The following is a 24,607-nucleotide window of genomic DNA, read 5'->3' as shown; positions in this document are numbered from 1 at the left end:
CTTTTTGTCAGCCTGGCTACAGTGCTGAAAAGAAACCTGGGATTGTTCTTATTTTCCTCTATTAGTGATGAATAGTATGCAGTTCTGGCTTTACGGAGAGCTTTTTTATATGTTAGTAGACTGTTTTTCCAGGCTAGAAAAATTTCCTCTAAGTTTGTGGAACGCCACTTCCTTTCCAGCCTTCGTGATGCCTGCTTTAAGGTACGAACATGTAAATTATACCATGGGGCTAGTCTTCTCTGAATCACTAACTTCTTTTTCAGAGGGGCTACAGAATCAAGCGTTTCACGCAGTGAGGTTACAGCGCTGTCAACAACATGATCAATTTGGTAGGGAGTAGGATTAAGGCAGCTGCCCTCCATTATGTTTATACTTGGCATAGATGCAAATAAAGATGGAATCATTTTCTTAAATTTATTAACAGCGTTGTCGGATAAACATCTGCTGTAGTGGAATTTTCTTCCAGACGCTGCATGATCCATCATTTTAAATTCGAAAGTTATTAAAGAATGATCTGACAAAACAGGATTTGGGGGGAAAATTATTAGATGTTCAATTTCGATGCCATAGGTCAGAACAAGATCAAGGGTGTGATTAAAACAGTGGGTGGGTTTATTAACGTTTTGAATGAAACCAATTGAATCTAATGACTGGAGAATAACAACCTCAAGTCAACAAAGAATAGTGCATGAAAAGAGAAACAGTGAAAATAGGGCCCGTAGGGCAGTTCAGTGCTGTAAATATTCAGTACATTGCTTATGAAGTGTTTTGCTCTGATATTACCTACTGAATTCAGGCTTTAAAACCTAATATAGTAAGTACTAAGCCAGCTCAGACTCATGTAATCTAAATGATGGTGTTTAAAATGTGCATATATGCATGAGTGTACAACATTACAGGCTAATGCATAATGTGGACAGTGGATTTTGTAATGTCTTTAATCATGGAGAGGAGAAATGATTGGGATACTGGTTTAAGACAGACATGAAAAATGTGGCTCTGTCCTTTATTTTTTAAATGAAGTAAGAAAAGTGTTTCAAAACCTGAGTGTGGCCCCGAGAGTCTCTGGGTTTCCTGACACGCCCTAGCCACAGGAGCTGCCAGGGCTCGGAGGAGGAGGAGGATCGGGTGAAAGTGGAGCAGAGGGAGAGAAGAAACCGTCCCCTGTCACAAAAATGCGAGGCTCATCCTTTCAGACCTTACGTCAGCCCGGACTCTTTAACAGGCTGTCGGGCCAGGTTCGGACGCAGACGGGATGTGCGAGGAGAGGACAGCGGCGGGGAGAGGATGTAGCACACCTGCGGAGAGCTGCGTGCCGTGCGTTTAAAACGGGAGTAATTCTGGCTTCAATGCATTTGCATTTCCTCACCAGGGATGAGTTGGCTCCTGTTGTGGATTCTAACAGCAGCCGGGATTCAACAGGTGGGACGGAGGATGAGTTTCTCAGATCACTTTCATTTGATTCTTCTGCAGGAAAATAATAAAAAGCTGAAAATACACCTCTCTGTTCGGCAGTGCCAGAAAAGCTGCTAGTCTTAGTGACTTTCCTAACTCTTACTATAGTCAGACTGTGCAGGCTCTACCCCCTAAAGCGTCCGTGTCTTGCGCTATATGTATATAGTCTATAGTTAGAGAGGTATAACCAAGTCGTTACTACTCTTGCAGGGCCTTTCACTTGAATGTTTAATTATGAGTCCAAAGTGACCTCATCATAACTTATTTTGTTTAGCTGCTGTCCTCCCTGTTGTAAACAAGCAGATAACATCTTACAGCCACAGCCCTGCACATTTTACACTGTTATTCTTCATTCTTCTTCTAGTATTTGCAGATGTAGTCATCACTGTCGTCAGTCACCCTGAGGTTGAACCGACAGTGTGGTGGTACTCGTCAGTCTGCAGCTTGGTTACGTTTTTATATACTTTGGTTATATTTTAGTGCCACCTGGTGGATATAGTGGAAACTGTACACAGGGAGCCCTTATATGTCTAGAGCCTTTAATGATAATAACTTCAAAGAGCAGCCTGATTTTCAGCTTTTGGAAATTGGATGCTCGAAAAATTAAAACAAAAGAAAGTAAATCTGTTGTCAATATTTGCTGGCACATTTTATCATTTATTCATAAACTAGCCTTTAGCAGTGTCTTTTGTTTCCTCTATAGGTCTTAAAGCCATTTCACAACTGGTGACTATAATAAACTATAATAAAATTAATTAATTTTAATAAAAAAATATGGTACAGCATTTTTATAGCTTCCTTCCCAGTCTGAATCCATTTTTAACGTGTGAAACAGCTATGGTTGAGTGGCAGTCTCCTCCTCACCCCTGGTGTTATTTGGAAAAGCATTTTTTTTTAATTTTTATTTTTTTATGTTTTCTTCTTCCCTGAGGAAGGGTCTGTCCATGCCTGTGCGCATGCTCCCAGAGTCATCTGATCCGACCAGAGGCTGACAGGGAGGAACCCTCCAACCAGCAGGAGAGCCAGGGCCACAAAAAAAAAAAAAAAAAAAAAAGTTTCTATTAACCACCTTTATCAAAACATGGCAGCTATTTATATGGTCAGAATGGGAAAAAAGATAAGAGAGGATGTACATGTGCTTAAGCCTCTGAGCGGAGGACTAAATTATTCCTGCGTTTTTCTCTGCTTGTGTTTCTTGGGTTAAATTATGTGTTTATCTAATTCATTCGGTGTGGTGCTCTTTCCTGACAGTGATTAAATACCTATTAAATATAATGATTCTGTATTTACTCACTAAAGATGAACGATTTCAAGGCTGATGATTAATTTCAGTCCATGTTTTCGTAATTAACTTGTGAAACACCCACCCCTCTCTGCCGTCCTATCTTTGTTAGAGTGATAGGTTTTGAGCTAAATTTGTTTTGTTTTTCTATTTTTTTTCCCTCTGCAGCCTGCAGGGTAAATTAACTCTTCTGAGAAATGGCTTAGTGGCATGACCATGACTAACACTAATTTATCTGCATTAGTGTTCAAGACCGTAAGCAGCGATTATTAATATGAGAATAATTCTATTGAAGTTCTGAGAACAAGGTCAGGGAAATGTCACGGTATGCCACGCATTAAGCAGGTTTTCTCACAATTAATTGCATGCACGTTCTGCATGTGGGTATGGGTGTGTGTGTTTTTCATGCAACAAGAGTTTACTAAGAAATCTTTTAGTTTATCAGACATATGGATCATATGATGATTTATGACTATACAAATAATATTGAACCTCCACGCAAATGTTTCACTCCCTGTCTAGAAGCACCGTGGTAATTATGATGGATGTGGTGGCTGCTGAAGCTTCAGTGTCTTAATCAAAGGCTTTGTGAGGTTTAACTGCATTTGAATTGAATGGAAACACTTTGCTTACAGTGTCTTTTTTTTTTTTTTAACCAGAAATAGAACTTTTAGTTTTGTCTTAGCATATTTCTAACTGAGAATATGTAGAGGTGTCTTGGCCTAAGAAGAAAATTTTGGTTCTCACTCATTAAACGATAACCCAGAGATCATTCTCTGGCATTTTCTCAAGCACACCATGTTCTCAAAACAAACTGATTTGAAATTACATTCTAAAGAGTACGATTTGTTGTCAAAAAAGCCCCTCCGGTTAAACGAAACAAACACATAAATTCCTCGGCTGAGACTTAGCATCTACTGTCCAAAACTAACCTCCATGTGCTGTGCTGTTAATGTGTCTCATGTGGCTTGTTTTGGGAAGGACATCTGCTTTCAAGAGCAGCAGATCAGCTTTACTGTGTGATTTTGGCTTCACACAGCAGCTTGTAAGAGTCAAAACACACTGAGGGGGAGACATGTTAATTAGGTTTCATTGGCAGGAGTTTTATAACCGTTCAGCACAGTTGCAGATTTTAAATATGATGATGGAGCACTTCCAAAATGTTTGGTACATACAAGACTTTGTCATTGGTTTAATGAGATTATTTCCACTGAGATGTTCTGTTCATTTTTACAGTCTTATTTAATTTACTGCACAGCATGACCAGACGTTAGCAGGCTGCCATGTGTATCACCTGTGTAGGCAGTGAAGGAATAACAAACAAGGGATTTAAGACCTATCGGCTCAGTGACGTACTGGGGCAGGTTTACCAAAGACGGGTGGCTAAAGAACTGGGAAAGAATTCAGGATTAAAAATATTGTCTCACTACAATGTGTCAAATACCTCTCATGTCATAAAAAAATGTCATTTGGATTCTGAATAGACAAAGAAATGGCAGCTACTGAGGCCTAAGAGGTTGTGTGATCTGCAGCTGGATTTTCAGTGTAAAGAAGTCTTATTCATGATGGTATAGAGATTAACTATATGTTTAATACAAATTCTATGAGTCATGTCATGGACAAAATGTCAGTGTTTCAGTCAAGTGCTACAGAAATGAGCTGCACATATTAACAGTTGTTCTCTAATCTTATTTTGTCGACTTTCCTCTCTCCAGGCCTACTCCCAGAATTCCACTGCAATGCCACCTGCTACAACTGTCACATCCACATCTGGAGACCTGTACAACCGGACGCAGTACTGCAAGTGGCCCTGCGAGTGCCCTCAGGTCACTCCTACCTGTCCGCCAGGTGTGAGCCTCCTCATGGACGGCTGCGACTGCTGCAAGGCCTGCGCCCGGCAGGTGGGCGAGGTGTGCAACGAAGCAGACACATGCGACTACCACAAGGGACTGTACTGTGACTACAGCTCAGACAAGCCTAGGTACGAAAAAGGAGTGTGTGCATGTAAGTGTCCCTCGCCAAAACCAACAAAACAAATGACTCTTTGTGTCTGCTGAAGTATGTTAGGTTCACTGTCCATGTAGAAATGCAGAAAGGCCTCTCTAATGCTGATATTTGTACTATTGATCCTGTAAAATCTTTCATTTTACTGGATTGTGGCTTTGGTCCCACTACTGTGTAATATGAGCCTGTAAGAAAAAGCATCGAACCAGGCTGTTGTTTATCCTAGAATGTCACAGATCTTTGCTCGTAACAAATGTTTTCATAAATATTTAGATGAATGCCATACATTAATACAAATTAATTAATGCAGGTGTTTGCTGTACATCTCTGTAACTCATTATATGACTGCCCGTCATTCCTCTTTACGATACCAGATATGGTGGGAACAGGCTGTGAGCATGATGGCGTGATCTACCGTAACGGGCAGAGCTTCAAGCCAAGTTGTAAATACCAGTGTGTGTGTGTGAACGGTGCCATCGGCTGTGTTGCGCTGTGCACAGAGTCCCAGCCTCCCCGGGTGTGGTGCCAAACCCCACGCCGGGTCAAAGTCCGGGGACAGTGCTGTGAGCAGTGGATCTGTGATGAACCCAAGAGAGGTCGCAAGACGGCCCCGCGACATGCAGAAGAGGGTAGGCTATAACTACTGGAGGAAGGTGTATTCTTTCACTTGTGGAGGTTGGAAATTATTAACCAAGCTGTCCTCATTTTACTTCAATTCATTTTTACAATTTCCCATAGTATCACCAAATCCCTTTATTTCCCTTTCCGTATGCTAAAAGTATGTAAGACCATACAAACACTACATAAAATTCTAATTCAAATAAAGCCTGGGCCTTTAGAGACTGTTCTTTACTCTGGCACAAGGTCATTGTATTAAAGGCATTGTTATATAAAGTAATTCTCAGGTTCCGGAGGACTCCTGTTATCTGGAGAATTGTTCATTTTCACAATACATTGAGTTCTCTAGATAACTTGATCTCTACCATTGAAGGTTTTGTACTATACATGCATTCTGTGGGCTCTCATTGAATTCATGTAGTTTTTAATCTTGCACTCACAAAGCCCATAGTTTGTAATTCGGGAGGATCGGGAGGTTTGGGTGTGTGTGTGTGCAGGGACAGGCCAGTCCCTTCCTGTGGAAGCCCTCAGAGTGTTTTTGGGTCACATCCAGATTCCAGTCTGTGCTGTGAGCCGTGGAGGGAAGAATGTGAACGAATGATTTCTTTGTGTTGCAGAAGGGACACAAATCAAATCCAGACTGTTAGGAAAACAGGTTTTAAACCGTCAGATTAAAAACAGATATAGTACAAGGAGCTGTAGTGTTCCTCTGTTTTTATGGTAAAATGACAAATGTGGGAACAAGTGATTGTTGATTTTTAAAAAAAGTATAACAAGATGATCAAGGCATTCCACAAAGTTGTACATTTTTTTTACTTATCTTTAAATTCATCATTGTTGGAACCTGTACCTGTTACAATACAGCAAAATCAATTTTTAGTCTGATCAACAGAAAATTCATCTGTAACTGTTTCAATAAGAAATCAAATCTCATCATCTCTGAGTTTTTAGACTGTCCTCATGACAAAATAAGACATTTGAAGAAGTTACCTCTGGCTGTGGAAACTGTGATTTTAAACTTTACCAAATCTATCAGTGCATGTCAAACTGAAATTTGTTGCAGTTTGTGGGTATGACATGATCGGTTCACCTCTCTGTTTCTACATGAATCCAGATTTCCCAGCTGAGACCAGGAGCTGGCACAAGAACTGCATTACCCAGACTACCTCATGGAGCCCCTGCTCAAAGACCTGTGGCCGCGGCCTGTCCATGAGGATCTCTAACGCCAATGATCAATGTGAGATGGTCAAAGAGTCCCGCCTCTGTAACCTGCGGCCTTGTGAGGTCGACATCACCAAACACATCAAGGTACAAGTTCATCTCAGGCAGTTAAACTGAGACTGAATTAGTGTTTACACCGGACTTAATATTGTTCTCTTCTATTTCTCCCTCAGCCAGGAAAGAAGTGTTTAAACATATACAGGGAAGACCAGCCCTCCAACCTCACCATCTCTGGCTGCACCAGCAAGAAACAGTACAGACCCAAATTTTGTGGCGTCTGCACAGACGAGCGCTGCTGCATCCCCTACAAGTCCAAAACCATCGACGTAGAGTTCGAGTGTCCTAATGGGACGGGTTTCACCTGGAAGATGTTGTGGGTCCAAGCTTGTTTCTGCAACCTCAGCTGCAAAAACCCCAATGACATCTTTGCTGAATTGGAGAGTTACTATGGTTACCCAGAAGTGATGAACTAAAGAAATGACGCCAGTCACGCTCTCTGCCTGGAGGAGCATTTTGACTTATATCTGACTTATTTTTCTTATGCAATGTTTTGTATTTGTAATGTACAAGGGATTTTGATGTGGTCTTTTTTTTCCTATTGGAAAAATCTGTAAATATAAAATATATCAGTCTCCAGAATGGACTCATAAAACAAATAGAAATATTCGGTCTGTCAGTGACTAAAAGCTTAATTTATTTATGTTACTTCTGGTGGGCAGAATAACACATCAGATGCTTTTGAGAACCATCAAACCTTCTTTACCTTTAAATTTACGCTTTGGTAATAAGGCTTGACTATATATATTTTCCCTTGTATCATTAAATTCTCTTGATAATAAACATTAAAAAGGCAGAGATGGATTGAGAAGAGCTTACTTTTAAGACATCTTCAAATAAAAGACACAATCAGGGATGAACAGTTATGAGGTTTATATTGTCTTTTTTTTAATAAATACAAACTGTTATGTCATTTTAATGCTTTTCTACGGCATTAAACAGTTGTGCAGCACATCTTTACAAAACTGTGTATGTGTTCTACGAAGCAAAATGTTGCTGTAGTGCAAGTAAAATATAGGAGTAGCAGGTGTCAGGTAAGTCCTACAGCTACGCTCATGTTAACATATGGACCTGTTATTTCACTCATCCAAAATTCCACAACCACATAGGAGCATCACATCTATAAAAGTGAGCAATTCAATGGCACATCTTTGTTCCACTGTGTTTGATTGCATAGAAATCATCATAAAAAGAAGTTTATGTCAAAAGCCTTGATCCATTAATAAAGCATTGGTTGTAAAAACTTTTTTTTGTTTGTTTCATTGTGTGTTTTGAGTAACGGCAAAGCTTATAGGTTCATTAGAATATACTAAAAATGATCATTTGATTCTTGAAAAGATTCACGGTGGATGTGTAACTTCTAGAACATTGTTCAATTACCGTTGTTTTGAAAAACCTCAAGGATAATACACATTGGTAAAATGAAGCATTATTGTTTGTAGTTTACACACGATATAATTGAAGTCCCTTAATTTTCAAACATATATTTGCAAACTGTCTTTTTTTTTTCTTTTTTTTTAATTTATCTAAGTGCCTCCCCATTCTCTCTCCACATCTATAAATTTGCTCCTACATAGAAACAGCAACACTTCAGACATGGAAAATAAAGTAATAAATGATTAAACAGTTACATGAGAACAGAAAACAGTAAATTACAGTCAGGTATATTGGAGAAAGCTGTGTCAATATGGTGAGGTGGATAAAAACAGGATGAAGGGATGAAGGAATGCAGAAATGAAAATGAAAACTTTCTTTTGAATGTATGAGAGATTATGAAAGATACATGTACAAGCTGGTGTACTCGTAGCCACAGCTTTCTTTGACATTCTCTGGTTCGGTGTCCCCAGATGCTGCGTTGCCCCTAACTGCACACTCGGGAGCATTTGATGTTCAGGAATGGTCGAGTCCCTCAGAATGACATTACATGCACAGAGCTGGTCCTCGACTTCTTAATCAAAAGACATCATATTTTCAAATTGGGGCATCTCAGCTGCACTGAATATTCTGCAGGTGAGTGTCCATTGTGCGTTTTTACAAATCCAGGTTTGATTTCCTGGCGTCCTTCTCCATCTCGGTGTGCGTGTGTGTGTGTGTGTGTGCGTGTGTGTGCGCGTAGGAATGTGTGTCAGTCAGTTAGAGGCAGTGCAGCACAAACTGAAGGGACATTGACGGGTTTGGACATCTGGAGAGTGGAGATTCACTTAGCAGGACACTTCGGTAGACTTGGGCACGGCTGGGTCCACATTGCTGTTGCCCGTGCCGTCCATGGAGCCATCTGTGTGGGATCGCCCCCGCTGGTTCTCGGCCGTGTGGCTGCGGCTCCGGCTGCCCTCGGTGGTGTGGGAGCGGGAGCGGTTGCCGTCAAAGGAGGTGGCACTGGAGCCGGAGGCAGTGCGGGAGCGGACCAGGCGGGTCATGCTGGCAGAGGGCACTGAAGAGAGGAGGATTACAGTTTACCAAATTCCCTGTTTTAACTGAAGGTGGTCCTACTGCAATTTCAAGCCAATAACTTAATACATTTTCATACTTTCCATATTTAAGAGTGCACAAAATACAATGTATTGTTCCACAGTAACTCTAACCACTCAACAGTAGCTCAAATAAACTCCACTTTGAGCAAATGCATTAAATACATTAAAATTCTCTCAGCATAATGCCCCAGTAGTAACTATCCAGTGGTATAATATATAACAGCGTAGCAGGTATTTTTACTAATAAAAATCATTACTGAACGCTTTTACTCCAGTGAGATGCTACTTTCAATAAATAAGAAATGTAATACAATAAACATCTGCAGCTGACCTTAAGGGGAGTTCAAGTTATACCCAAGTGAGTCTGAGTTATTTATTAACCAACACCAGTGTGAAGAGGAGAATGTAAACTGTAAGGCCAGAAGTGTTTCATCTCACCACAAGGTGGCAGAAAACTTTACAAAAGTGAAGAGTTATCATTATGTAGAGTTCACATTTTACTTCAACATATTTGAGAAATGCATAGCAACAACGCAAAAATACTGCATATTTTAAATACTTACTGTATCCCATGCCCTGAATGAAGTACTTGAAAGCTTCTGTCAGTTTGCCAGGCTGTGGAGAAGGAGAACACAAGGAGGGAGATAATCAGTCCTCTTGTTAATTAACACATTTGCTTATGTAACATTGACAGACTCAGCCTCTCATCCAGCAGCTTACAGTTCGGGTCCGAGATATGACAGCTGCTATGAGTAGGTGCTGCACAGGGTGGGGGATTACAACCTGACAACTGTGGTTTATGCCCGTCACTTGCTAATGCTCTTAAGTGGAACCTTCTTATGACATCCACCCATCTACCTGACCACTCTGTGCTGATTATTCAGCCCCGTCCAACATGCTCTACAATGCTAATAATGTACTGCAAAGCTGTCACACAAACACACTTACACACCTGGTCAACCTGTGGCATGCCGCCGCAGTCCGCCATCTAGAGGGAGGAGAGATAACACAAAAGACAACATTAGCATGTTGGAGCTTGTACTTTCGCACTGCAATGCACACACATCATTATTCCTCCATTACACTAAGCATGTCCCATTTGAACAAGCTGAACACCTTGTCGCTGCTATCTCCAATCAAATGTTCCTCTAGACCTTAAACAGTTAACCCCAATAAAATGTGCCCATTTCAGCTCAAACAGTCATTTGGTTTCAGTTGTGCATCATAAATGGCTGCCAAAGGCCACTACAAGTAGGTCAGTTGCAGCTTAATGCTTCCTAGGTGGCAACATGCATTCACACTGTGCAACTGAGCACACATTCAGCCGTCCTACCCCGGGTTAATATGTCACCAAGTAAATGCTGAGCCACTGGAATCTTATCAGGTGATGCGTTTCCATCAAGGTTATTATAATCTGAATGAGAATATGGGACAGGAGGTTTAACAGGAGGACAGAGGGGAACAGTTCTCTTTACCTTCAGCAGGGTAGCTTTTGTTGGGTCCAGCTTGGTGTTGCACTCAACCTATGGATACAGATAAAACAGATACATTCAGTTATCAGATACATCATGTGATTATCTATTGCACATTATAAAATTGCTCAATCTTTCATAAAAGTATATCTTATCTGGTTTTAAAGAGGCTTTATATGCACTGCTCAATACTAATAAAAGGTAACAATGTACGAATACTCTTTAAGCAGCAACAGTCAAAGAGGTTTCTCAACTTTGATAGTTAATTTCTACCTGTCACTTGATTTTTGCTTCCAACTTTGTTCTTGTCAAGTCATGTTAAACTGTTGCTAAGCGCTTAATCTTGCATATCTCTTGGGCTTAAACAGGGCTCTGAAGTGAATGGAAAACACGTCCAGCACACGTTAGCCGGATTATAGTGGTGGGAAGTCCAGTCGTTAGCGTTGGAGTGTTGTTTGTAATGGCTGTGTGAACGTCAGCCGTGTGAACTCACCACAGCTTCCACAGCAGGGGAGCTGTCACCAACCACCAGCAAAGAAGGGCACCTGGTTAAGGGAAACGCATACGATTACAAATTGGTGCAAAAAAAAAAAAATTGCTGTTTGCGTGTTGCTTCTTGACAACTTACTTGAGGGTTCTGACATTGCTTCCCGGGACTGGCCTCTCAATTTCCAGATCCCTCCGACTGAAGAGAGAAACATACATATTTTATGGAAAAAACCAATTTCAACTGTTAATTAAAAGTTAGGACCATACAAACTGTTGCATCTCTGTTGTACTTCATTGAATGTTTTTTTTTTCCAGCCTTTAATGCCCACTTATTAATCCACTATTACCACCTGCAAAGGCAACATAATAACCTGCTTCTGTTTTGTTTACCTTTCATAGGACTTGACAAACAGATGCAGGTTAAACTGGTTCATGTCATTTAAGATGTGGTGGCGATATGTTCCAATTAGATCATGGTTGTGGTGGATCTCCTCCTATCGTGACCAAACACAGTCAGTTAACTCAATGAGACCTCAAAAAGCTATTTAACAACAGTGCAGTGAAATTTATGGATGTGAACATCATAAGAAACTAAAACAGGATATGAATCCGTACCTTTCCAAAGAGGTGGGAGATGATCATGTCAGGCATAGCGTGGGTCCAGCCACTGATCTTAAATTAGAAATAAAAACTACATTTACCTTAAATGCAGCGATTCTCTTCATGTCAGTTACTCTCAGTTTCCAGTTACTATTATTTAAAAAGCAACAACATCTATATATTATTAGCGTTGGTTTGGTACCTTGTGAGCAGCCCAGTCCATCCATCCCTCAGCACATGGGTTGATGTTAATGAGCACCAGGCCTTCCACCATGTTTGGATAGTCCAGCTAAAACACACACAACATAAGATACATACTGTAAGCCACAATGCTGCATTTAGCTAAACAGCAAGTAATATGTTATCTTTCACATGATTGCATTATAATTTTTCTCATGATTTTATCAAAATAGTTTTAAACCAAAGAGGCTTTCCTTGCTAAATATATATTAAATAGCATGTGTATATTGTGCAATAATGCACACTTATTTTACTTTAAGAGAAAGTTGCACCAAGGAGTTAAAGGTTGCATCTCAGCCCTGTGTCAACAGTGAGACTTCCTACTGGGCACAGTGTTAGTGTTGAGCTGATCTGGAACATTCCTGAGGCTTTCATGGCTCAGCAGGCTCAAGCAATAAGTAGTGTTATATTGCCAAAATCAGGAAAATGAAGATAAATGTTAGCTGGCCGTGCTAATCCCAGATTGATTAAAATAATTATTAAGCCTGATTGAGAGGGCAAGGGCGGAAACTTACAGCGAATCTGGTCAGAATGTAGGCCCCGGCTCCAATGCCCATTCCAATAACACTCTTCAGCCTGGTGTACACAAAGATATATGGATACTGTTAGAACGACAGGTTAGAAAATATCTTAAATATGAGAGTAAGCAGTCAGTGTGAAAACGGCAGCTCAACTTACCCAAAGTGCTTCAGCACCAGTGGAAGAGTCTCAGAGAGCTGGTCCATAGATGGGTACTCATATCTGGAAAACAAACATCATGTCATTACAAACATTTACATAATAATGTAATAATGAGTAAGTAGATATGAGACTAGAGCAGCCATCTGCATTAGCAGAGATTAGACTGAACAAGATAAACACCTGTCCCTACAACACACCTGTCAAATTAGGTTAGTCTTAAGTACATCCGCACTGAGCTACCTACTGAATCAAAGGTCACAGACTGCTTGGCATACATTAAGTGTGAGTCTGTGTCTGTACATCTGGCTCACCCAGTGGAAAAAGTGTTAGCTCCCTCATGCTGCCCAGGGGCATCAACATGACACACGGCAAAGTGCTGCATGATCTCCGACATGTCCTCATGGTTGAAGAGCGTGTCCCAGCAGGTTTTGTCTGGGGGAAAAAAAAAAAAAAAAAAACTGTCATTTAAAACTGTCATAAAAAGTAAGTTTGGAAGAATCTACATATTATAATGCAATAGGCGTAACAAGATAAACTTAGCCTGGTGAACCTAATCTGATCCCACATGGTGTGGTAGTTCAAAACGCCCTAGGCTTTATGTGCTACAGCAGATTTTTCATCGAGAGAGCTGAATAAGGAGCTGGGCTTACGGTTCAGTCCGATGTCATGGAAAGTGAGGATGACTGGTCTGTCTCCTTTGGGAACCCCCTTCATTGTACAGTGGATTCTTCCATGAGGAGTCTCCACATCATGCTCCTTCAGATGCCAAAAAAAAAAAGACCAAGTTAGCATAAAAAGTAGGCATTAAAGCAATTCAAATAGTATGTCATGCTTCAGCACTAGGTTCCAAAAGACGTGAATCATTTTACTGCCATTACCACCAAAATTTAAACACAAATTGCAAAACCAAACTACATGACTTTCATTCATGTACTACAATTCATTACATAATACTTCATTATTGCCTCGTCTAGTTATTGATTTTTTCCATGTCATTTCTTAATTTCTTAAACTACTTTCCAACCAAGCGTTGATTAACAGTCGGTCCATTTCTCCCAGTGAGACACAAACGTAACATTAACCAAAACTCCATCACAGAAACAGCAACTCTGCAAAAGAAAAACCTGCTGTCCAGCATGGCAGTATAATCCAAAAAATCCTCTGAAGGCTACTGAGTGCAACATTTAAGTACAGCCTTGTTGGACTCACAGTGACTTCAAGCTCGGCAACAATCATTTCCACATCGGAATCCTCCAGAACCATGTTTGCAGGAGAGAAGTTCAACGCTGCTCACTAGTGAAAAAAGTGCTGCAGTGGTTCTCTGAGCTACAGATCCAAATGCTGGTAAACCTCTGAAGTTGTTGCGTCTCTCTCTCAGAGCTGCATTTTATACCCCCGCTGCTTACCAGTTGGTCTAATCTCCTAGGCTCCCATGGTGCCTTGCAGGCCGGTCAAAACAAGCTAATTCTAGATGAAGAGATCCCTAAATTGGATCAGCCAATGTCAGACAGAGGGCCATCAGCTACTGTGTTGACATGACAAGTAAGCATGGATGTATGACCAATGGGTAAAGATGCTGAATGAATGAGTGAGGGGAAGTCAGCAGCCATCACGCAATATTTAGGGAAAATATTTTCTAAATGATGGCTGAGTTGAGTATAACAACAAATGCAAAATATAGCAACGCTGAACATAGCAGAAAAGTGTCTATCAAAGCTATAAAGAGCAACGGAAACCTACATGTTTGATAAAAACACTGCATATATAGTCAGTGACTGGTTAAATATTTGGTGTTTTCTCCAAGAAAAGGAATAGATTATAACATGATTGTAAAACATACACACAGGTGATGCCCAAAGTTTATCACAAAAACATTAAAATAAAATTGTTTTCAATGCAATAGTACAGGAAAATTGTTTCATCTCAGTATAAAGCTGTTTGTCTCATATCTCAGAACAATCACGACATAGAATAAAAAGTCCTAAACAGCTATACATTTTGAAATCAATCTGTTTCTGTGAGAAATTTATAAAAAAATAAAAATTAAAAAAAAAAAAAAAAACACACAAAGCTACCCCAAGGTGATCTGGTTTGAACTGTACTGTATGTCTGTAACAATACACAAGATGACCTATTGGATGGTTTTCAAACCAGTTCTGACTGCATGGGATCCGCTCTAGAAGAAAATCCAAGGAAGCAAATAACCGATTTACTGGACGTAAGGTACGTATAACTATCCTAGGCTCCACCCACCCTCCGCCCCTGCAGGAAGCACACGATCACGTAGGCTACACAGATGAGATAATCCTGCAAGTGCCCACGTGTATGTTTGGTTTGCATGAATGTATTCATCTGTGAAACCGAGAATGAGAAAGACTGTGGGTTTGCATGTCTCATATTATGCACACATGCACTTACTGTAAATGGCAGAAGCATGAAAGCAAGTAAGTGTCAACAAACATTTTCTGAGGGGTCTGAGCACTGTCCAAAGTGAGAAGCCCCAAGGCTCTGCAGCACCTATATACATATCTGGTATACATACATAACAAACAAACTTATATACTGACACTCATAAATACGTGTTGGAGAAAAATGTAGAAAGGTCTATGCACTGTAGCTGCGTTATCTTACAGATCCAACTCAAAGTGCATTTCATCATTTTCAGTAGTTGACTGAGTTAGTGGAGTCTCAATTAGATTTGAATTCTAATAAAACCACTGCAGATGAAAAGTCATCACCAAGATAGATGAGCCACTGCAACCACTTTTGCTTCGAAGCTGAGTATTTCTTTTTATCAACCACTAGATGGCTCTAGACAGGCTAAAATAATAACCTATAGAATACCAACTATGTATACAACTGATAACAGGTATTATGTGTCAAGACAATAATAAATCAGATAACTGGTGAGAATGATAAAGGCAGGATCACATTTCATGTTTATGAGAACGTACCTTGATAACAAGCTGCTGTACAGCCTCTCTCAAGCCCTAAAGAGAAAGAACAGAGTAATGAAACTAATGAAATTACAGTGTGCCGTGATATAATCTAATATCCTGAAGGCATCATCCTGCCACAGATTATTGCCACAGAGTATTACAAAGAACAACCTGTACAGTAGGTGGGGACGGACAATCAATGATGGAGTGAACTGTTTGGATAGAATCGGTCAAACAAAGAAAATCTTGGAAAAGCATGTCGTAATTTAGACTGACGTGATCTACCTGGAACCAGTCCGTAACAGAAAACAAGAAGAATGCAGGTCAAAACACACTGAGAACAGAATACATACCTGCAGTTCCTTGTCAGCCATCAAGGGTTTGGATTCAACAACCTGGATCTCATCCATTTCCAAGATGTGCAGAGACTGTGGAGATAAGACATTGTTGTGAGTGGCTGGTTCAACCTGTGTTGTCAGTTCTTCAAAAATAAATTTTTCTTGCATACGTTTAGATAATATGTGAGGGGGGGGTGTGGTCACATATTTTCCAAATTATACTGAACTCAGGTTATCAGGCTATACAAAGTCTCAACTGACACACTGGGTGTTGGGCTGCTACAAGGGAAAAGAGGAATTGTTATTTCTGAGTTATTCTCACCCTATGGACACATGCCTAAAAAACACTGACTCATAGACTAAATGTACCACACAAGGCTAAATAACAATGCAACTCCCCTCTAAGATGATAGTTCAGAACATATTTAAAAAACAAATAAACACTCAAGTCATATTCAATGGGGATTTTTTTTAATAGAATAAAAAAAAGGGAGAGAGGGGCACACAAAGAGAAAGAGGCCGAGAAAGATCAGCCAGGCTGTGTGGATCAGGATGCTGTGTTGGAGAAGAGCAGGCAGGCTGTTGCTCTGCATGCAAATCAAATTAGCCAGTTAAGAGAGGTCTTTGTCCACAGGCCCCAGTGGCTCCTGAGAGCCTGAGGCCTGCCCTTCCTCCCTCCGCCTACTGAACAGCGCCTTAACTGACCCCCCCCCCCCACCAACACACACACACACCCTCACACAGAGGAAACAACAGACACCCTGGTCTCAATCAACACATCCCAAGCTCTTTTCATCTCTGTGTTGGCTTTCTAGCTCTGTGGATTCTGTCGCCTTTCTCTGTTTGTCTTGGTTTCTGCTTGGTTGCAGTCGCTCTGTTTGCTCTTTCCAGGCTCCTTCCATCTGTTTTGTGCAATCTGCCATGCTGTTTGTATACAGCCCAGGCAGAAAAATAATCAACATCAACCTACAGGGACGCAGAGCAAGGTGGTCTTTTAGAGGAAGTGATTCATTACAGTTCAAATGTGGAGATGATGGTTGTGAGATAATGCTCTAGACACACACACAAACACACACACACACACACACACACAAACAAACACAAACACAAACACACACACACACACACACACACAAACACAAACACACACACACACACACACTCCTCTGACTTAGAGAAAAGGGACCGGAGCCAGCCGGATCTCACAATAGCACAGAGGAAGAGTATCAAACAACAGGTTCATTTTTCTGCTGAGGCCTTCAAAAACATGGCCGCCATCACACTGCAGGAGCTTTGTTGAGGAGGACAAGGGATCAGCCCCCGTTGAGATTCCACAGGCATGGGAGAGAAAAAGTTTGTTTTATGATCATGTGATGATCAAAGATGAAACAACTCAGGGTGTTTCAGTTTAGAAATATGAAACATCAGTTCACTGTCAACATGGGGGAATCCCTTTAGCTCGTCCACAACACAACACAGCTACATAAAGCCGGATCAGCTTGTTAAGAAAGAAGCTTCGTGGAGACTTCCTCTGGCCTTGGCCTCCACCTGTTAGGAGGTTGGCAGCAGAGACCAAGTCGGGCTGGGCTACAGGCTGAGACAAATAGGTCACCTGCTGTTTACACCAGTGATGCACCTCTAACTCTCTGTCTTGCTGAGCTAATGTTTCACCTGGACAGGAGCACGGGGAGCGAGCTGTTTTTGTTACACCCCACAGGTTCCTAATTCCAAGCAAAGAGACGTGAGAGCTGCTCCACTGGCCTTTCTCATGTGCTGATTTGTCAAGTTCATTCATAGCTTTTTAATGTCAAACGATTCTCATGGGAAAATTCATACTTTTTACAATAAAATCCAATAAGCAGGACAAACATTAAGAACTAAATTTTCACTCATTGTGTTAAACCAAGTAAAACCAATTCTGTTGATATTCACTTAAGATTTTTTTTCTTCAAGAAAAAACAATTCAGTCGAACATCTTCAGCCTGGCAGAAGTGAGACTGCGTTGCGCAAACATGAACAGGAAACAGTGGGAGGATGCAGTCTAAGGATGATTCAGGATCTGTCATCCAAAGTTTTCTGCATGACAAAGAACATAAACACTTGGCTTCACTTTTCTATGAAACACTGACAGATAAGGTTTTGGTGTGTCTCAATCAAAATTCAAAGATAAGCATAAATTTACTGTCTCACCACCACGCCACTGTACAACTCAATTACTCTTTCAACTTTGACAGTAATCATAGATTCTTATGATTAGGTTGTATGGGTTGATTCCTAAATAGTAGATGTTTTTTGGCAAAGCCAGTGTTTTGACTTGACAGCGAGATAATGTTGCTTGAGAGGAAAACAATGCTGATGCAGGCCTACATAACGCATCCACGCTTGTTCCCACAGAAAATCCACAGGCACGACAAACTACTTAAGGTCAGAACATCTGTGTTACAAAACAGCATGAGCTCAAACTCTTTTCTCTCTGCTGACAGAGACCAACATATGTACTGATTAGAGCTGGACAGTGAGTTTCAACTTTAGGGAATCCAGAATCAAGGCCATCCTTCCTCTATTGCATCCATACACTTTTAAATCCATGATCCTGTGGCATCCATCTGCAGAAACAATGATTGCTTCCCTAATCTTTAGGACCTCACTTAATCTGTCAAATCCCTGGTTCTGAAATATCAGCACCGCGCTGCAGCAGCAGAAGCAGCAAGCCTGCAGGACTAAGCTGTCACAGACCTACATTTTCAGAGTGTAAAAGATATATAACAATGTGGGTGTCTCCATCTCTATGGTAAGTTTGTGGTAGTGGTGAGGGAGGAGGGGGAGGGCTGTAAAGATGGGATCCCCATAATCTGAAAAACACAATAACTATTGTGAGAAGTATCCTCTGGTATCAGCACCAGGCCGCCTGTGAACATCTGAGATCAGTTTTATAATCTTCAACACAGGATTACTTCATATCTCAACATAGGAATTAGCTGCAAATACTAAACACAGGCTGAAAACGGGTCAGGGATGCTGTCTGCTTTGAATAGCCACCATTGGAGGATTTGCTGTCTATCCTGGCTGAATGCCATTAAGTCATAAACAAATTCTGACAAGACATTAGCTCTTCCAGCTGCACCATGTGCATGTTTTTATTTGTTGTCTTAAAGGCTAGAAAGCAAAGAGGGTTTGTTATGCAACTATCGACCTATTATATTTGCAACAACTGACATAAAAACCTCCTGCTCCGTGCACGCGCGCGCTTCACAGTCACGTGTGAAAGGCTTGTCGCTCTATGAACAAGTTCCTGTATCTATTAACATGCCACACATGGGAGTGCTCCACCGTACCACAGAAACACATGCACTTTAGAAATATATATATATATATATATATACATATATATATTTTTTTTTTTAAAGGACACTTGAAAACACACTCCTAACAAGTGCGTGTACTAAACATGTTCTGCATTTTCCATAATGTGCACCAAAAAAAAATCTGGAAACATCCCCAAACACATGGGAAAAGTTTCGCTTTATGCGTCGGCCTTGCTTATTTGTTTGTAGTTGATTAAAACTGGCACGTCTAAAATAAACTGATATGAACTGGAAATCTGAACTGGTCTAACAAGGCGTTCTGGATGTGCAAAGCATCTTCAAGTATGGTTCATTTCTAAATAAGATCACAAAAGTATAAAATAAGGGTATCATTTAGAGAAGAAACCTACCCGAGGATTTAACTTCTGATTGTCCTGAGATGAACACTCCCCCCTAAAAAAAAATGTCCACAGTAACTTTTTTTTTCTCTGTCTTTTCAAGCAGCGCAAATTGTCGCCGTGATAGAAGCGTTGCTTTGTTTATAACGCGCAGGGTAAGGCGGATGTATGACGAATTCTTATAAAGTCCTGCCCACTTTCCCCCGCTGCTCTCGCAATTGGGCGGACGCAGCTGGAGGGGGGTTGATAACACAGCGTGACTCTTTCCAGAGGCGGCACGATGAGGAAGCTGATGGCACCGACTCATGGGTGAAATGCCAAAATCGATTTGATCTCTCCATGATATCACCAATACACTCACGGGATTACCGAATTGCCTGTGATACTCACTTGTGGATTTATTCTGCCTTCAGTGACGCTTTATCTCCTGTGATATTCTTTTTAAAAACTCACTTTTGACTTTATATTCTTTTTAAAATATTTCCTTTAAAGTTGTGCAGTTGTATTTTTTTCAGTTGTGAGATAAAAAAAAATGTCCCTGTGTTTTCAAATCACCAGAGCTCATTTTTCCACTATGCACTTACAGGGTGTGGACAGGAATCTTGACCCAAAGTTGTATTTAACTCCTCTCACTCTTAACAGAGGGGCAGAATTCACAATGTTATTTTTATGCTCAAACATTTTCTTTTTTAAATGTATCCAATAATTAGGTGTGGTTAGATGAGGCTGAAGAATGCAGAAAGGCCTACAACCTTTATTTGAGGCCAAGTGGAGATAAGTCTGTACAAAGGGAAGCCCTTCCCTTGTCTTGGATCACACCGCCTTTCGTTAATAGTGCACTGGTATCATCTAATCAAAGATAGCTTTTTCCACACATGCACTAATCAATAGCAAAACAGGGAGAGTCTGCTGCTGTGTGAGCTGCTGTTCAGATGACAGACATGTTATCCGGCTAATATCCCCTGTGTGAGTGATTTCAAACAGATATCTAATCTGCGGTAATGGTTGTATTAGGTTGCCTGTTTGTGGTTTGACACATTCTAACAGCACATGTATTGTGTGAGTGTTGAGCCCTGTGTAAATACAATAATATGCATGCCTCAGCATGTCATAAACATGATGTTTGTGATTCCAGGCGCATGTGTTCCATTTACTAGGCATGTGCTTCATGAAGATCCCTGCATCCCAGTGCAGGGATCTTCATGGAAATTTCCACACCTGCATATGACTGACTGTTACACTGACAATCTGCCAGTAAGTGTTAGTATTGGCAATGAGTGTGTGAAAGGTCCTTGTCAAGATACAATAGCTGCACTGTGGGATTGTAATGTGAGGCCCTCAATAGGAGCACATTTGACAATAGCTGCATTGGAAAGGAAAAATATAAGAACTCTGCTAATATCAGGTCAGTCACAAAGTGCACTGGAAACTGAGCACAAGGATGGGGAGCAATGCATTAAAGAAAAATATTCTTACAGATCATTAATAAAAGCACTCCATATTAAGCATCTGTGTGTGTGTGTGTGTGTGTGTGTGTGTGTGTGTGTGTGTGTGTGTGTGTGTGTGTGTGTGTGAGTGAGTGACACACCTCCTATAGAATATGTGAGCCCTCTGGCTGCATATGTGGGTCAGTTGTGAATGTGTCAGTGACTGATAAAACTAGTGGACTTTCACCTGACTGATTGTGGTATCGGTGCAGCTGCAGCCTCATTTAAACCAAGGCCAGAGCTCCTCAGGTGTAGATATAGACATTACTTCAGATTAGATATCTGTTTGAAATTACTTCGCTTGTCTCAAATGCATCAGTAAACTGTGGGTTTTTAAGTTTCTCTTTTTTATGTCATTATTCTATTTTCCTTCTCTCTCTCTCTCTCTCTCTCTCTCTCTCTCTCTCTCTCTTCGTCATTCTAATCATTTTTTATTTCTCTGTTGTTTTTATGTCAGAGTTAGTTATGTACAGTATATTATAAATTCTCACTGTTAATCCTGTGAAACACTTTTCTGATTTCAAACCCTGGCAATGCAAATCAAATGCAGCTATTAGTATTCTCCGTAAAAATATGTAAAGTGACTTCTAGGAGCTTGGTGGCAAGTAAACAGAAATAAGTCATAAGACCAAGTGGTGTACGGACATGGCATGTAAGGCCTGTCAAACAGAAAGGCTAAAAGAGGAACATAATTTCAAGGAACATTAGAGCAAATTAGATCCTTATCACTGTGTCGTCCATTCTTCTCGTTCTGCTTCCTTCTTCCCCTTCTTCAAACAGTAGACCTCCTATCCAGCAGCAGCACAAGCTGAGACTGCCTCCTACCCTCTGTATTTTCTATCTGCTGTATGCCTGTCAGGGATCATCCATTTGAAGGGTGTTTGAAGATCATGACCTGAATTCAGAGTTGTTCACTGTAAACAGAGCGGTTAATAAAAGACAGAAGGTAAAGGTCAGAGTTGCTCCATCTCACTGACAACTTCTGGATCCTGTGGATCACAAGTATTTACAGTAAATACAACGTGATTACAGATTACAGGTTATGCTTTTCAACATCTTGGTTTTTTTTTTTTTTTTTGTTGTTGTTTTTCAGTTCAGGTGTTATTCACGGCAAACAGCCACCCTTTCCACAGCCTTTGTGTGACTCTCCTCTAAGCTATCATGAGTCAACCAATCCCAGCAATAGTGATGAAATAGGCTCATTAGAATAGGTGAGTCAGACACACATGACATGGAATGTGTCTGTAGGTCACGTAGTGAAAGGTTTTGTGAAGTGATGTCAATTTGTGACCAGTGTAGAAAGGTGTATTGTATATTTTGGCTACTTTCCATAGTTACCTGTAGAGTCCAGATAAATTATTATGTAGATCCTGTGGCCCAGTTTTGCTTCCTGTTAGTCAGAAATAGTATTAAAGGAATAGTTCAACATTTTGAAAAATACTTTATGCTGAGTTTTTTTTTTCTTCTTGTTAGATACGAAGATGTGTACTACCATCATGTTAAATATAAAGCTGGAGCAAGTAGTCAGTTAGCTTAGTTATGCATAAACACTGGAAAATGTGGTTTTACTCAAAGCTAACAAATTCAACACCAACTAGCACATTTAAAACATGCTGAATAACTCACTAATTTGTGTTTACATGTACCAAATGGGCTATTCTGGTGTAAAAGGCAGGCTAGCACTCATGTTTATGTTTGTTTAGCTTAGCAGAATATTTCTTGTCCCTGTCACTGAGGATTGTTGTATCAGCACTTTAGAGCATGTTGTGGTTTTCTATCAGGGAAATAGATCTTTTTTGATAGCAACTGCTTGGTGTTTTCTGTATTGATGGAGCATGAAAGTTTAGCACCTTGTTTTATGTCAATACACCAACGCTACCTGTTTGTTTTTTTATTTAGCTGTATATGCCAGCAGTGGAGGGTTCAGTTCCTGCATATTTCGGATCATTTCCTCAGCCTGACCTGTGCTAAGTATTGGTTGTCTCAATAAGGTGCAATAACAGATATGATAAGACTCTCCTCTTATTTCTTGATGTTGATAAGGTTGTTACTGAGTGACTAACCAGGCTGGGAAAATAATACGTATGTATAACAGTTAGCATTAAACAGTAAAACCTCAGTGACCGTGTTTGTTTGTTCTATAAGAGTTTGCGCAGAACGGTTAACCTATATCTAATGTGAACACACACTTCAGGAACATTTACTGTTGACTGAATCTGATTGAAAATGGTCCAAATGCTCAAAAACTGTATGTGAATTTTTTTAGAAAAAAATATGTTATTGTTATTATTCTTGTTTTTTTTTTTTTTTTGGTTTTCTTTCAGTGAAAGCCACTAAAAATCAGCTGACATGCTCTCAGACAAACAGGTCTGTGTAATTATTAAAGACCATAATCTAAAAAGGTCATGAACGACAGTCTGCTGTTTCTAAGAAAGGCACAAGACCAGTGACAAATGAGTGTGTTGATTCATGTATTCACACTAAGTACAAATTGTTATGTACAGTGCAGTCAAGTTACAATTTGGCGTGTAGTGTTGCCCTTTAATGTCAGTCCACAATAAATTAAGTTAAGTTATTTACCCTTATTAGTTACACAATGGGGAAATTGCATTACCCACCCAAAGTGCACAGGTAAGTGTAACAGGTAAATTATTAGTAAAAATGAGTAATAGTTATTATCCAGCTCTGCCACTGAACACAAAGGGGATGGTGGTTGTAGGAATGACCAGCATCTGACTGACTGTACAAGAACTAACATAAGCCATGAGTTGACTTGAACTAATCCTGTCAAAGTGGCATTCACTGTTCAAGTTCTCCATCAAATCTCCAATATCTTTATCACCACTACCAAGTGTAGATACAGGGAATATGTAAACTACACTGGTAACAGATTGTTTTCTGTTCTTCCAAGCTGACCACTACGCTGTCACTTTTCATGCATGTTAAAATCTGCACCTATTACAAAGGTATTTTTCTACATTTAGGCCTGGCAGGGTCAATGCATTCCACCGAGAGCAGGTTAGCCTCCCCCTAGATAACACTGGCACAGTTACTAAAATGAAAACTGCACTTTTCCAACTTCTGTTTTGATTCATGATGAAACTATGTGAGGTCAGGATGATAGGACATTATCCGGTAGGTGAGACTGCACCCCTATATTAAAATCCTTTTGAGAATCATTAGAGTGTAATGGTGAAATCTCATATCTAACCCTGCACCTGGGCCTCTTTCTGGACCTATTAAAGGGGAGGTCCGTGTCCTGGACGGAAGACTGTGATAACAGCCCCTGCTGTGTCGCAGGTGGGACTCTGTTTTTATTAGTCCTCCACACAGGAAAATTAGTTGATTTACAGCATAACAACAGGGTTTATATATAAACAGTGGACACAGCTGTTTGGATTATTGAACTGGGAGTGAGTAAAAGGGATGTAAAGAATGGGATGGACGGGATAGAGAAAGTGGACAAAACGAACAGTAGGACTGAGATTATGGACTGAGGGTCACCTCACAGATAGATGTGGGAAATATCAAGAAGATTCTTTAAAGGAAT

General features: G+C 40.4%; 2 protein-coding genes across 2 annotated transcripts; one reads left to right on the top strand and one right to left on the bottom strand.

Moving 5' to 3' along the window:
• The first annotated feature begins 748 nt into the window (after nt 1-748).
• On the top strand, nt 749-7,883 carry ccn4a (cellular communication network factor 4a). The gene is made up of 5 exons (XM_026299683.2): nt 749-1,422; nt 4,453-4,741; nt 5,116-5,370; nt 6,474-6,667; nt 6,754-7,883. Exons 1-5 carry the CDS (start codon nt 1,375-1,377, stop codon nt 7,051-7,053), a joined length of 1,086 nt encoding a protein of 361 aa, XP_026155468.1. The 5' UTR covers nt 749-1,374; the 3' UTR covers nt 7,054-7,883.
• On the bottom strand, nt 7,504-19,722 carry ndrg1a (N-myc downstream regulated 1a). The gene is made up of 16 exons (XM_026299682.1): nt 19,583-19,722; nt 15,883-15,957; nt 15,545-15,580; nt 13,241-13,346; nt 12,902-13,022; nt 12,588-12,650; nt 12,425-12,485; nt 11,872-11,958; nt 11,685-11,741; nt 11,460-11,563; nt 11,209-11,265; nt 11,074-11,125; nt 10,584-10,631; nt 10,061-10,096; nt 9,672-9,723; nt 7,504-9,068 (listed from the first exon to the last, which is right to left on the bottom strand). Exons 2-16 carry the CDS (start codon nt 15,937-15,939, stop codon nt 8,839-8,841), a joined length of 1,167 nt encoding a protein of 388 aa, XP_026155467.1. The 5' UTR covers nt 15,940-15,957; nt 19,583-19,722; the 3' UTR covers nt 7,504-8,838.
• Between the last annotated feature and the right edge of the window lie 4,885 nt (nt 19,723-24,607).

Source organism: Mastacembelus armatus, chromosome 11, assembly GCF_900324485.2.
Source record: "Mastacembelus armatus chromosome 11, fMasArm1.2, whole genome shotgun sequence".
In the NCBI taxonomy this organism is placed as follows: Eukaryota; Metazoa; Chordata; class Actinopteri; order Synbranchiformes; family Mastacembelidae; genus Mastacembelus; species Mastacembelus armatus.
This window is presented reverse-complemented; position numbering and strand designations above follow the sequence as displayed.